This window comes from Camelina sativa, chromosome 7, assembly GCF_000633955.1.
Source record: "Camelina sativa cultivar DH55 chromosome 7, Cs, whole genome shotgun sequence".
NCBI classification, from domain to species: domain Eukaryota; kingdom Viridiplantae; phylum Streptophyta; class Magnoliopsida; order Brassicales; family Brassicaceae; genus Camelina; species Camelina sativa.
Genome location: NC_025691.1, coordinates 12,994,653 through 13,008,161, shown reverse-complemented (window position 1 = coordinate 13,008,161; position 13,509 = coordinate 12,994,653). Strand labels below are relative to the sequence as shown.

Below are 13,509 nucleotides of genomic sequence, written 5' to 3'. Positions count from 1 at the left end.
GTCCACTAGGGTTTCTCTTGCCTAAAAATAAACATAAAACCCAAAAAAAATCAGAAAATAAGAGAACCGTTTCCACAATACGTATCCTGAGAATCAAAACGTGGCGGGTTATGATTTGTGAGGGGGTAAAATACAAAAACAAAAAACTTTTTTTCTCTATTTTCTTCTTTCTCTTCGCGGCGTTCTCTCTCTTCTATCTCTCTCTAGACAAACGGCGAAACCATCGGCGATTCGTGGTTTTGCCGTGAAAATCACGCGATTCACCTTGAATCATTGGATTTTTTAGCTTACACACGAAAGATCTTGTTATATAAGAGAGATATGTCGAGGTTTCGGGTTCCTATCGAGATTCCCCTCGATATGACGATTTGTTGCTCACGACCTTCTATCTCCGACGGCGATAACAATGGCGGAAGGTTCCTGTGATGGGATTAAGGGGACGACGAGGTCAACCGGCTGGCGGATCGCGCACATAGAAGGTTCGTCATCTCATCTTTGATTAGAGTTTGTTACGAGAATTTGAATCTAGTGTGAGTGTGAGTCTGGGTTTACAATTCTGATCGACTGTTATTGGGTTTACAAATCCGATTGTATTGATTTCACGGTTTAAGCTAAATCTGAGAAATTTGGTAGGGTTTGACTTTAACTGTGGGTTTACTTATGTGATTCCTTCTCTGAGGCTTTAACCATACTGAGGAACCATATGTTGTTGTTTGTTGTCTGATAATTAGTAACTTGTTGTATGGTCTGTTAGTGTTAAAATTTGTGTAGGATTAAGTGGTTTTATGTTGTGTTTTGTTAAGGTCTCATGAACCATATGTTGTTGTTTGTTGTCCGATTATTAGTAACTGGTTGTCATTGTCTGTTGTGTTCAAGTTTGTTTAGAATAATGTGGTTTTCTGTTGTGATGTGTTAAAGTCTCATGAACCGTGTGTTGTTGTTTGTTGTATGATTATTAGTAACTGGTTTTATACTCTATTGTGTTGAATTTTTATTAAAAGTATATGGTTTTATGTGTTGTTGTGTTCAAGTCTAATGATGAACCGTGTTAACTGGTTTTATGTTGTGTTGTGCGAGGTGTTCATGGAATCGTGCAAGTGTACCACAGAGATGCTGTATTGGGTGAAGAGAGGTGTGAATGGGAAGAGGTCTCTGTTTTGTTTTCAATTCCCATAACCAAATGTAGTATATGGTTGTTTGATATTTAAAAAAGAGAAAAATAATATTCACTCAATGATTGTTTTAGAAATAAATCTTGACTTTAATAACTCTTCAGTCAATTATTGTAATTTAAAAATCTCTCGACTGTAACCATCTGATAAGATATGATGTTGTAAAAGGTGAAATGCTTGCTGCATTTTGAGTTGTCTAGTATAGGAAATATAATGAAAAGTGTATATTTCGTTTTAGGACACTCATTACAAATATGAAAACGTTTAAACATAAAAAACTTCTCTCATTAACGGATTAAAACGTTAAAACATATCTTTCTCTATATAATTTGTGACTTTAACCCCAACTGTCAAACAAACATTTCCCTTTTGTAACAACCCATTATCTCTCTTTAAGAAAACTTTTAAACATATCTCTCTTTTGTAAAACATATACATGGATCGTAGCAACCCTTACAGTTTTCCTACCCCTTACTTTGTAGATCTGTTGAATTCTCAACATGACTCAAACACTTCTGAAACTCCTCATGTTTCAAATTCCACAGAAACCTCTCAGCCTATTCGGTTTACCACATCTTTCCACTCTCAGCCTTTTCCATATCTTTTGCAACCAGTTCACTTTAGCTCCTCCTCTATCCCTTCAGAGTGTATTGAGCTTAGTTTAGATGAGAATGAAGAAGATGGAGGTAGAGAAAGTAGAAAGAGGTGGACTACACAGGAGGATGTCCGACTCATAAACGCTTGGTTAAACACAAGCAAAGATCCGGTTGTGAGTAATGAACAGCGATTGGATTCCTTCTTGAAGAGGGACAATATCTTTCTTATATATGTTTCAGGTTGTTGGGGCCTAAGCGACATGTGAAGCTGTTTGTACTCTAGTGAAGTTGCACAAGGCTAAAGTCCCGTGAAGGTGGACCTCATGGAGTAGTGGAAGCTGTTAAGTCTTGTGAAGCTGTAGGTCTATATAGTGTTGTTTGTTGGACGTTGTTATTAAGTCCCGTGAAGCGGTGTTGTTTTTAGTGTCAAGTTGTAGGTATATCTTCTTCTATATATTGAATAGATATTGTACTCATTCCTCACAAGTGGCTTTCATTTCTTGTTTTATCTCCTTCAATTTCTATCTCTCGTTCTCTTTGTACTTTTTTTTAAGTTTGTAAACTTCAAGTAATATCAATGTTTCGAAAATTTACATCTTTTTCTATCTCTCTTTTAAGTTTCAAAATCCAAAACCACTAAATAAGATGTGAATCCAAAACCACCAAAACTTACATCTTCTTCTATCTCTCTTTTAAGTTTCAAAATCCAAAACCACCAAAACTTACATCTTCTATCTCTCTTATATCTCTCTTTTAAGTTTCAGTCTTTAAAACCCACAAAAATTCAAAGAAGATGTCAAAGTGGAGTTCAGATCAAGAAGTTGATGAAATGGTGGAGGAGGAAGTTGAAAGTATAGTGGAGGAGATTCAATACCAATGCACTCACACAGAAGAGCCACCATTGCCAGTTTTCAGAAGAGTGCACATTAATAGAGACCGGGAGAGGGGCCATATACGGTTATGGAATGATTATTTTAGTGAGAACCTGACTTACACTCAAGGTATGTTTAGCCGTCGCTTCAGAATGAACAAACTGTTGTTCCTACGTATTGTTAATAGTATTGAGAATGGAGTCCCGTACTTCAAACAAAGACGAGATGCAACTGGAAGGCTTGGTCTTTTGGCACTTCAAAAATGTACGACAGCTATCCGTATGATGGCATACCGATGTGCGGCAGATGCAGTGGATGAATATCTACGTCTCGCTGAAACAACCGCCCACAAATGCCTTGAACAATTTGTAGATGGAGTGATAAATTTTTTTGGAGACGAGTATCTCATAAGACCTATAGTGGAAGACCTTCAACGATTACTGAATATTGGAGAATATCGTGGTTTCCCCGGAATGGTAGGGAGCATAAATTGTATGCATTGGGAGTGGAAGAATTGTCCCACGGCATGGAAAGGACAATATTCATGTGGATCAGGAAAACCGACAATCGTACTAGAGGTTGTGGCATCGCAAGATTTATGGATTTGGAACGCCTTTTTCGGACCACCAGGTACATTAAATGATATTAATGTTTTGGACCGTTCACCAGTGTTTGATGATTTTTTAGAGGGCCGAGCTCCGAGAGTTACCTATATTGTCAATGGACGACAATACAAAATGACGTACTACCTCACAGACAGTATCTATCTCAAATGGGCAACTTTCATCCAATCAATTACACTTTGACAAGGTCAAAAAGCAAAACTCTTTGCTCAATGTCAAGAAGCATGTCGGAAAGATGTAGATCGTGCATTTGGAGTCTTGCAGGCTTGATTTGCAATCGTGAAGAATCCTACACTTTTTTGGGATAAAAGAAAAATAGCCAAAATAATGAGAGCATGTATCATATTGCATAACCTGATAGTGGAAGACGAACGACATGAATACAGTTTCTACGATCCATCAGAGTTCTATCACGGAGAAGGAAGCGGAATTTCTCATGTGGATTTATTGTTTTCTACAGATAGGCCAACAAATCTCACTAATATGATGGGCATTCGAAATGACGTTCATGATACGAGAATATCTGGCGAAAATTTGGTGCAACCCAAAAATAAAACCGAGTTCATTTCTTCTATTTAAAAATTTATGTTTGTATTTTTCGAGTTTGTAAAATATGTTTCATATTTCTGAATTACGTAAAATATTTATGTTTTCTTTTTCATGTAATATAAGTAATTAAATTAACTTTTTCTTGTTTTGTATTATTTCATAATTTATTAAAATATGATAATTAATAAAAATAGTTAAATAAAAATTATTTTAATGCTTAAGTAATCTTGATAAGGGTTCTCGAGTGGAAGAGTGATTTTGTTTAAAGTTGTTAAAGTTGACTTGATTAGTTTAATATTAATAATATAATTAGTTTAATTAAGAGAAATTTGATCCAAGTTCTTGAGTGGAGTTGGTCTAAATGCCTTAGGGAAGACATTTAAACCATAATGTCCTAAATTTAAAGACATTAAATCTATTTAAATAGTATTTCTTTTTCATTTATTGTTTTTTTAATTTAGAGACATCATATTCTAAAGATAAGGGATGGAGATGCCCTAATAGTAACAAATCAAAATAAAGGGGGTATTCATGTACTTTTGATTTAAACAAAAATCAAATGAGTGGATCCTTAACCATACTTAGAATTAGGTAAGCAATTTACAAACTTAATCAGCATGTTATAACATACTTAATCATAATGTTATAAATTAAAACGTATTTACTGCCTATTTTACACATTTCTTATAAAAACCAATTTCACAAAATCTCTTCAATATTGTATTTACTTAGCATTAACTTGTAGATTTTTTTTAATGAATCAATTTCTTATTTTTATGAATTATTGCTGCTATGTAATTTGACAAAATTATTTTTAAAGATTAGTGTATATATGCTAAATTAATGGGTATATACTTGCTTTTTTGATTAAGAAAATTTTAATCAGTGGATCTTTAACCATACTTGGAATGAGGTAAGAAAATGGTATATATAAGTAGTTAAAATATCATTGTAATGCCAATGAGAAAAAATAATATAATCTTCAAACAATTATCCATATAAACGTCCAAAATCAACCAAGTTGAAACTTCTGCCTAGTTGATATTGTTGGTGTTGAAAAGTGTTAAAAACGTTTTGCTTAAGCAATGAAATCTCTTAAAAGTATATTGGCTCTCTCATTTTTATATTTTACGGCTTCGTCATTACTTGTCTCTTCTTATGGTTTAGACCCGAAATTTTTCAGCAAAGAGATAATAAAGACAGTGGTGGTTAGTCATAATGGTAAAGGTCATTTCAGAACCATCCAAGAAGCCGTAGACTCCGTTCCTTCTGGTAACAAACAGTGGATTAGGATTTATCTTAGACATGGAACCTACAAGTACGCTCTCTTATCTCCACTATCTTCATGCAATTCACTTCTCTTTATTTCTCTTAGGTGGGTTGACCGATTTATGTGTGTTGATAAAGCGAAAAGGTAGTGATTCCGAAGGAGAAACAAAAGATAATAATGCAAGGAAACAACGCAACAAAAGTGGTAATTCAATATAATGATGCAGGACAATCCAATTCGAGTAGTGCTTTCATAGTACACGCCCAATACTTCGTCGCTATCAAAATTACATTCAAGGTTAGAGTCCTATGCATATACGCTAGTATGAGCGTTTATGGCATAGTTAAAACATTGAGTTTTTTTTTTCCATTTCACCTAGATTTAGATTTCTTAAGCATATGGATTTATTGGTTACAACATTTATTAATTTTTAAAATAGTGATTCCAACCATATAAGTACAATTCATGTATTAAAAGTATACTTAAAATTGGAATTCATTATTGTCCATATAGAAATAACCATTTTTTTAAATAATCATTATTTATGTTTCATAATAATGTCATTTAAGTTCTTTTTCACACATAAAATAATTGATTTTTTCTTTTATTCCTAATTATTATTTTACTATAATATTTCTAATACATTATAGTGGTAGGGATAAGATTATAATTTTATCCACATAAAAAATTATATTAAAAAGGGACATTTTTCAGAATATACTAAATTTTTAAAGAAATTTGAAAATTACACTCAATATTATAGTTATTTGAAAACTACACATTTTGAAATGAAAATGGACAAATATACCTTTTTTATTAAAAAATATTTTAACAATTAAATAAAAATAATAAAATTAGTTTTTAAACAACACTTGATACGAAATAGAAAAAAATAACAATTTAGTCATTTAATAAATTAAAAAATTATCTTGAGTGCTTTCACTATTTACTATTTAGATAGTTGCATCTAGTAGAATATGAGTTTCCATTTCAAAACCAATTGATAATGAATGGAGAAATCCATATCTTATATAAACCACTTAAGATTTTACTCAATTTTCAATGTGGGATATTGTATATCGAGAGCCTCATTTCAATATTGATATGACATATGTCAATCTGTTTTCGTATGTACAATAAATATTGTTTTTTGAAACTAACATCTTGGTTGTGCAGAATACGAATGTCAAGATAACACCAATAATACCGTATCCAGCGATAAAGGTAGCTCCAGCAATTAAACTAACCGCGGACAAGGCGTGGTTATATGGCTGCAGCTTCATAAGTGTCCAAGACACAGTCAACGATTTTCAAGGCCGCCATTACTTTAAAAATTGCTACATCGAAGGAGCCATTGATTTCATATGGGGACAAGGCCAATCTATATACCAAGTAATGTAATCTCATATATCTCTTTTTCATATATACATGAATACAATTTAGATATCTAATGACTTTGTGTGTGGATGTAGAACTGTGTGATATACGTTAGAGGAATAACAAAGGCAATAGGGAAGCAAGATGGAATGTTACCAGGATATATAACTGCGCAAGGGAGGGAAAGTGAGAAAGACACAAGTGGATTCGTGTTCAGTAATTGTACGATTCAAGGAGATGGTGAGGCGTATTTAGGAAGAGCTTGGCGAGCCTACTCTAGAGTTATCTTCTATGGAACCAACATGTCCAATGTTGTCGTACCTCAAGGATGGGATGCTTGGCGTTTTAAACAAGAAGAGTACGTAATGTGTTTTTTTTTTCTCTTTCGTTTCTAATATATGCTCTTGTTACATATTTTTAACAGTAATTTCGACTTACCAAAAAACACACAAATCAGGGATAAACTTACATATGCGGAGGTAAACTGCACTGGGGAAGGAGCGGATAAGAAAGGAAGAGTTGGATGGCAGAAGAATCTTTCTGATAAAGATGTTGAACCTCTTACAGATTTCAACACTTTCATTGATGAAGATGGTTGGATGGCTAATCTTCCTTCTTCTCTCGGCTCTTTTATATAGATGATCCACAGTTTGTAATTTTTTTTCTTTAATATGTCGTAAGAATGAATAATACATATTCATATTCGTATGAAAAAAATTATATGGTTCAAAGTTACTTTGTGTTTCGCTATTTTTTCATACGTGGAGTTAACTACGAGAGTAAGGTGTCCTGCGAGCACAACATACATATCGTGCATGTGTTTGCTATCATCGCTCGAGTATTCTGTGGAGAGCCTATGGAAATGGAACTGGCAATGTATTTACTACGTAGAGAACTCGGTAACCCTCAAGAAGCTTCTTCTTCGTTTGAGATGTTGCATGCATGCTAAAAGAAAATTCTGTCCTCGTAAGAGATCTCCTTGCATTGCCGAGGTTATCTAGCAAGTGTCAAATCATAGTTTCTTGACTGTTTAAAAGAATTCAATGTTTGTCCAATGTTCAGACTTTAGTGTTTTTCATTTCTTTGTTTTATATATATATTGCTAGCTAAGATGTTCCGGGCCTAGGAAGCCTTGGCAATGACGCAAGCCTTTTGCATTTTGTACGAATAAGATATTGTAGATTATGAAGATCTTTAATGCAATCTATAATCCTCTCAATACCACTGTTACTTAGGTCTACACTTCTTACACTCGTGGGCAGATGTGTTGAGAATGTCCACTGCCGCATGTTATCCAATTTGAAGTAACTGGAAAAATTGAGAACTGCATTTGGAGTGTCTAAGGGACCACTTAATCTCTCCAGTGATTCGCAACTGCTCGCTAATAGAAATTTGAGATGAACCAGGGAGCTCTGGCAATGACGTGAGTCGATTGCAGCATGACGGAACAAGGTGTTCTAAATTATGGAGACCTTTGATGTAATCGTCTGCCATGAAATGCCTCCCTTGTAGTTTTAAATTTGTTACACTCTTGGGGATATGTGTTAAGAAGGCCTTGGTATTTCCACTGCCTCAGTGATGCAGGCAATTCTTCTACCACTGTCTCTGTGACTTCGAGTTTATAGATGTTGACTGGAAAATCTGGTAAACGTCTTAGTCGATCGTGAGCATCTAAGTAGGTTGATACTCTTAAGAGATGTCAAGTTGCTTAGAGTTGGAATGACATCTAGATTTTGAACTTTCAGGAACATAAGATTGTGCATTCTTTGAAAAGCCCTTGCGCTTATCATTAATTTATTGTTCTCTGCTATGTCAAATGATACACCTAGGTTGATCTATTACCCTAAGAAATATTCCAAAGTAGAACTTGTTAGTTGCTAGATGATCTGCTTAAACAACAACTTATAATCATGGTAATGCAAAACCCATTACAGTTGCATTTTCTGGAACATCACAAAGTTCCAGGGCATCTACTAGAATCTGGCGTTTCCAAGGCGCTTGTCTGGAAACGACTTGTCTGGCCATTACTTGTAGCAAACTGTGCATTACCACTTTACTTTTACAGTCTATATGCATGAGACATCTATTGGCGAGGATTTTTAACCCAAGTCTAACTCTCAAGTTACTTTTAGCAAGCATGGATGTCACATGATCAACATGTTCATGATTGAAGAAGATTGCAACGTGGAGAAATAGAGCTTGGTCTTCCTCATGTAAACTCTCATAGCCCACTTTCAACACACTCTCAATTCTTACATCAAGAGAGTTTCTTTGCTATTTCTTTCTATAATCACAGTGTAATTTATTTTTGGCTTTAGGCTTGACAACAATAACCGTGGACCAAGAAGTCGGCAGCTGAGGATAATGACTTCGCTGTGGCTAACCGTTTACTTACTTGGTTAACTGGATTCAAGAAACGATAGTTAAAAATAAATTTGTTCCCCCAGGAAATAAACATTTTATCTATGTTTTATAGACATTTGATTGTTATTTTAACAATAAACATTCGATTCTTACTTCTATAGTGCTTTCTTATTAGTATTTACAACAAACTGTTTATACGAGTATGATTCACAGTATATATATCCATCATTTAGCCTTTGATCGCTTTGTAGCATCGGAGGCTGCACAATGGTAGATTTGACTCTGAATCTCTGTATTTGTATGGGTTTGTACATTCTGGACCAGCACATCTCTCCCGTGGTGGAGGATAACTGATTCATTAGCATGGTCAACCATGTTAAATTTCGTTTAAACAGCATTGCGTAAATCCCAATGAGGTAATGAGTCCTTGCATCAAATTCATAGCTGTACTTCTGATCATACCTGTGAGGTGTAGAGTTGAATATAGTTGGCAATCCAAGTTCTTCTGGGAAGGTTACGATGGTTCCTGAAGGACCCATCACCCACTTTACTGTGTCTGATCTACGGGCAATCGTGTCTGCAGCCTTCTCCTGCATTACAATAGATTGCAAGTAATCATAAGGTTAGTAGAAAAGATCTCATATGGGATACTCATAGTTTCATTCAGCAATTGCAGTTTATACCTTGGCCTTCTCTTCTTGGCGTTTCTTTATCTTATCTTCTTTCTTCTTTCTGCTAGAGTCTTGGCCCAGAATCTTCCTGATTGCCTCAGCCTACCGATGCGAAAAATATTATCTAAGCTTGCTTGATTTAACCATTCAACTGAAAAAGTTAAAAGAGGACCAAACCTCTGATTCTCTAGCTGCCTTTTCGACTTGCATTTTACGTCTCCGAGCAGCCTCAGCTTTCTTTAGTTGCTGATCAACCTCTAATCCATTTTCTTTTCGCTCTGTAAACAAACAAAACAAGCAAACAACATTAAGTCCGAGAACAGTTTGATAAGAACCTCGACTGGAACATAGCTTGAGCAAACAGTATAGGTCTCTCAACTAATGTGACAACCAGAGTAGGCAGGCCCTGCGATTGTGTGAACAATCTAATGCAAGCGCCACAGCAAGTACACCATTAAATATTCGTGGGATTGCCTTTAAAAAGAGCAAGTAAGTTAGATGTTCATCAAACTTACTTCTAGGTGGAGCCGGAGGTAAGCCACAAGGAAACTCAATGAGGTTTCCACTATGTCCAGAACGTCGACGAGTAGTCACAGTCATTTCTGTCTTAACTTCACTCTGACCTTCTTCAGCTGCTCTCCTAGTTCTCGAGCTCTTATTTCCTGGCTCAACATCTGATACAACCTCTTCTTCCTCATCGTCATCGTCCTTGACATAATCAGCGTCATCAAATGCTTTTCCCGTTCTATCCTTCTTACCTGACTTCTCTGATGTTCCTACACCACGTGGGAGTTCTACATTTTGTTTCATTACCTTGGAAAGCTTTTTATGTTTTCTGCTCCTTTCTTCATCGTCATCAACATCTTCTTCCGCAGCAACAACTCTAGCCATTTTCATCCTTTTGAGAAACTGAATTTCTTCGTCATCATCATCAAGACTATCGAGTTCCTCATCCAAAACACGTCTCTTAGAAATCCGGTTGCTTTTACGGATCGGATTCGTTTTTGTTTTCCTATCTTGGGTATCATTACATGAATCTGATTTGCTTGCGGTGTCCAGCGGTGTCTCTCTTAGTTTAGCGGATCGCTCGTTTGAAATTTCCTGTGAGTAAAGAAGCAAACAACAACAAATTACAACTGTAGGCAGTTACTAGCACAGACTCCAGTGAGAAATTGAGACATATATTTCAGCATTTGAGAAAAGATTTGGTACCTGGTTAGTCTGACTAATTGCCAAGGCATCATCTGGCGCATGGGAAGACTTTGTCGAGCACAATCCAATATCAGAAGCACCATCAGAAGCAGATACTACATTTATAGTTTTTGACGAACCACCGAGTTTGAGCTTAACCTTCTTGATGGTATTCTCATCAAAACCCGCTCGATGTTCTGTTGTGTTAATTGAGTGATTCCTTTTACAAGGGACAAGAAATCCTTCAGTGGACGCAGTGCTGTGAGCTCCACCTTGCCTCACTAGGTTACTACCTTGGAACGAACCATTTGTTGAACCTTCATCTGACTCCACTGCTTCTATCTCTTCTATCTTATTCTCATTCTACCAACACAAAGCCAAAATCTTACACATCAGTTAACACAAATCACTCATATCTTAGTAGTAAACACATAAAGAACAACAGTATGAAGTGACCAGAAAGTTCACAATGATCCTAAGTGCTATTGACTTAGATATATAGATAAAGGCAGAAACTTTAACGGCCGCAGAGTTAAAGTGACTATTCTACATAACTAAAGAGGTATGAAAATACTTAAAGCTATGTAAAAGACGTATATTCCAGCAGAGATGGATTTTAGTTGCAAAAGTTATTATGTTGGTGGTTTCTTACATTGTCAGGGATTGGTGTGGATGGCAACGACGAAGCATCCTGTAACTGTCGTTCATTCCAAGGCCGGCGCAACGTGGTGCTTCTCTTCTTCTTTGTAGCACTGCTAGTATTACTGAACCCTATACCTCCAAGACTTTCCATAATTGTTTTTGCTTGACTCAAAAATCAAAGCTCCCACATACTTGAAGACGTCCCTAAATATATATTACTCATCAGCATCAGATCATGAAATCAGAACATCCAAAACAACAAATTATAGCTTAGAGATACAGCTAAATTCAGATTCCCCATTTGTTATCAACTTTAAGTTCACACAGGTGTAACTCTAAGCAAGCCTGTAGAGGAAACACAGTAATCAACAAGAATCAAAGCAAAAGGAAGAGACTTTTAGAAATCTAATTCACAATTCGTTTTCAGGGTCATGGTTTAGAGTCTGAGGTAATTCAAGGATCTTGATTTTAGATTCACAAAAAGCTAATTACTTGAATTAAGAGGTCGATTAAAACAAATTTACCTGATTTAGATTTCAAAGGATCGAATTTTGAGCAAAGGTATGCTGGAATTAGGGTTTATGGTTTATTGGAGTTGACGAAGAAGAAGATGAACTTCACCGTCTTCACTCTTTCTGGGAAGGAGAAGCCAGAGAAACAAAGGCGTAGGTTAGACTAATCTACGCATACTTGGTTAACGTTAGCGTTTAATAACTCAGCTTATTATTGCTAATCTACGCATACTTGTGTTTCGCTTCTTTTGTATAAATCGGCCCATTAAGACAATGCACAAACGTAATGTGTCTCTAGTTTTTATTTGAGAATAAATATAGTCACAAACATTATCACCAATATCATTTTCTTTTTACTCTTTTCCCGCCTGTCACACAGTTATTATCAAATGACCATTATATCTTTTATTTTTTTTATTCAAAATTATTATTATTTTTTTCTTTGTTTCTAAAACATAAAGGAACAAATGTCTCTCTCCTCATAACTCTCGATTTCTTTTCTTTTTACTGACTTTTCATCTTCTTCTTCTTTAATATTAAACTGTCATCTGAATTTCTCATTTCTCTGAGTTCTCCTGTAGTCATGCAGTCAATTCTACTACGTTTGAGTCCTCCGACTACTCCACCTCCGTCTGTCGTGGCCGGCGAAACATCTGAGACGAGTTCTTGAGTCGAGACCTTCGTCTTGTCTATTTGCCTCCTCCATAGCAGTCAAAACTGCTAGGTCTAGTTCCAGATTTCTTCTGTCTGACAATAGGCAAGCAAAATCGTACGTCTGCAGATCCGGTGGACCAGATCCAGCTGCCCAGATCCAGTGGACCAGATCTAGCCGCCCAGGTTTTTGTCCATCCCTATTATGTCTTTCGTTCTCTTGAGTATACTATATCTGTTTGGTCATGATAACAATAAATCTTGTCCACACTACAGGTTTGCAGATCCCGTGTCTGGTGGACTAGATCCAGCCGACCACGTTTTTGTCCACCACTATCAAATTTGTCCACATTGCAGGATCCGTTGTCAGATGGACCAGGTCTAGCCTACCAGGTTTTTGTCCACCACTATCATGTCCTTCGTTTTCTTGAGTTGGACCATATCCGTTTGGTCAAGTTTTGTGTCCATCGCTAACAAAAAATGTGTCTACACTACAGGTTTGTAAATCCAATGGACCACATCTGTCAGCTAAAGTTTTTGTCCACCACTATTATGTCCTTTGTCTCTTGAGTTGACCATAGTCAAGGTTTGGTCTCACGATTCGTGGACTAAAAATACAGGCCAACAACAAAAGACAACAACAAAGGCCAAATTGTGGACTAAAAATACAGGACATCAAATTGTGGACTAAAAATGTATATGAGAAAAAGTATTATGTCTATAGTTAATGTTGTCCACCGTATAAACTGTAATATCTTATACCAAACAATTAATCACTAGCTTATTTCTCCTTCTTTCTTACAAGGGTAAATTTATCTTTTTATTTATGCCATAAAGATGAAAAGTGGCAGTTCTCATAAGAAAATTTTAAACTGGCATTTCTAACGACTTTTGTTTTAAAAATGACATTTCTGGCCAATTTCCCTTTTTATTTTCCAATGGGGGAATATGTTTATTTTTATTTTTAGTGGTCCAATACTTATAGGAATAAGATTCTCAAAAATAGTACCAAAATAAGT

At 35.7% G+C, this 13,509-nt stretch overlaps 3 protein-coding genes across 3 annotated transcripts; 2 read left to right on the top strand and 1 right to left on the bottom strand.

Annotated features, from left to right (window-relative positions):
• Positions 2,562-3,446, top strand: LOC104704581. Its single transcript, XM_010420639.1, has one exon. It carries the CDS (start codon positions 2,562-2,564, stop codon positions 3,444-3,446), a length of 885 nt encoding a protein of 294 aa, XP_010418941.1.
• On the top strand, positions 4,799-7,201 carry LOC104701060 (putative pectinesterase 10). The gene is made up of 5 exons (XM_010416690.1): positions 4,799-5,130; positions 5,220-5,379; positions 6,259-6,474; positions 6,555-6,817; positions 6,917-7,201. The coding sequence occupies exons 1-5, from the start codon at positions 4,898-4,900 to the stop codon at positions 7,095-7,097; spliced, it is 1,053 nt and encodes a 350-aa protein (XP_010414992.1). The 5' UTR covers positions 4,799-4,897; the 3' UTR covers positions 7,098-7,201.
• LOC104701059 (vicilin-like seed storage protein At2g18540) lies at positions 8,911-12,022 on the bottom strand. The gene is made up of 8 exons (XM_010416689.2): positions 11,852-12,022; positions 11,338-11,531; positions 10,707-11,048; positions 10,010-10,595; positions 9,672-9,772; positions 9,507-9,596; positions 9,286-9,413; positions 8,911-9,173 (listed from the first exon to the last, which is right to left on the bottom strand). Exons 2-8 carry the CDS (start codon positions 11,476-11,478, stop codon positions 9,053-9,055), a joined length of 1,509 nt encoding a protein of 502 aa, XP_010414991.1. The 5' UTR covers positions 11,479-11,531; positions 11,852-12,022; the 3' UTR covers positions 8,911-9,052.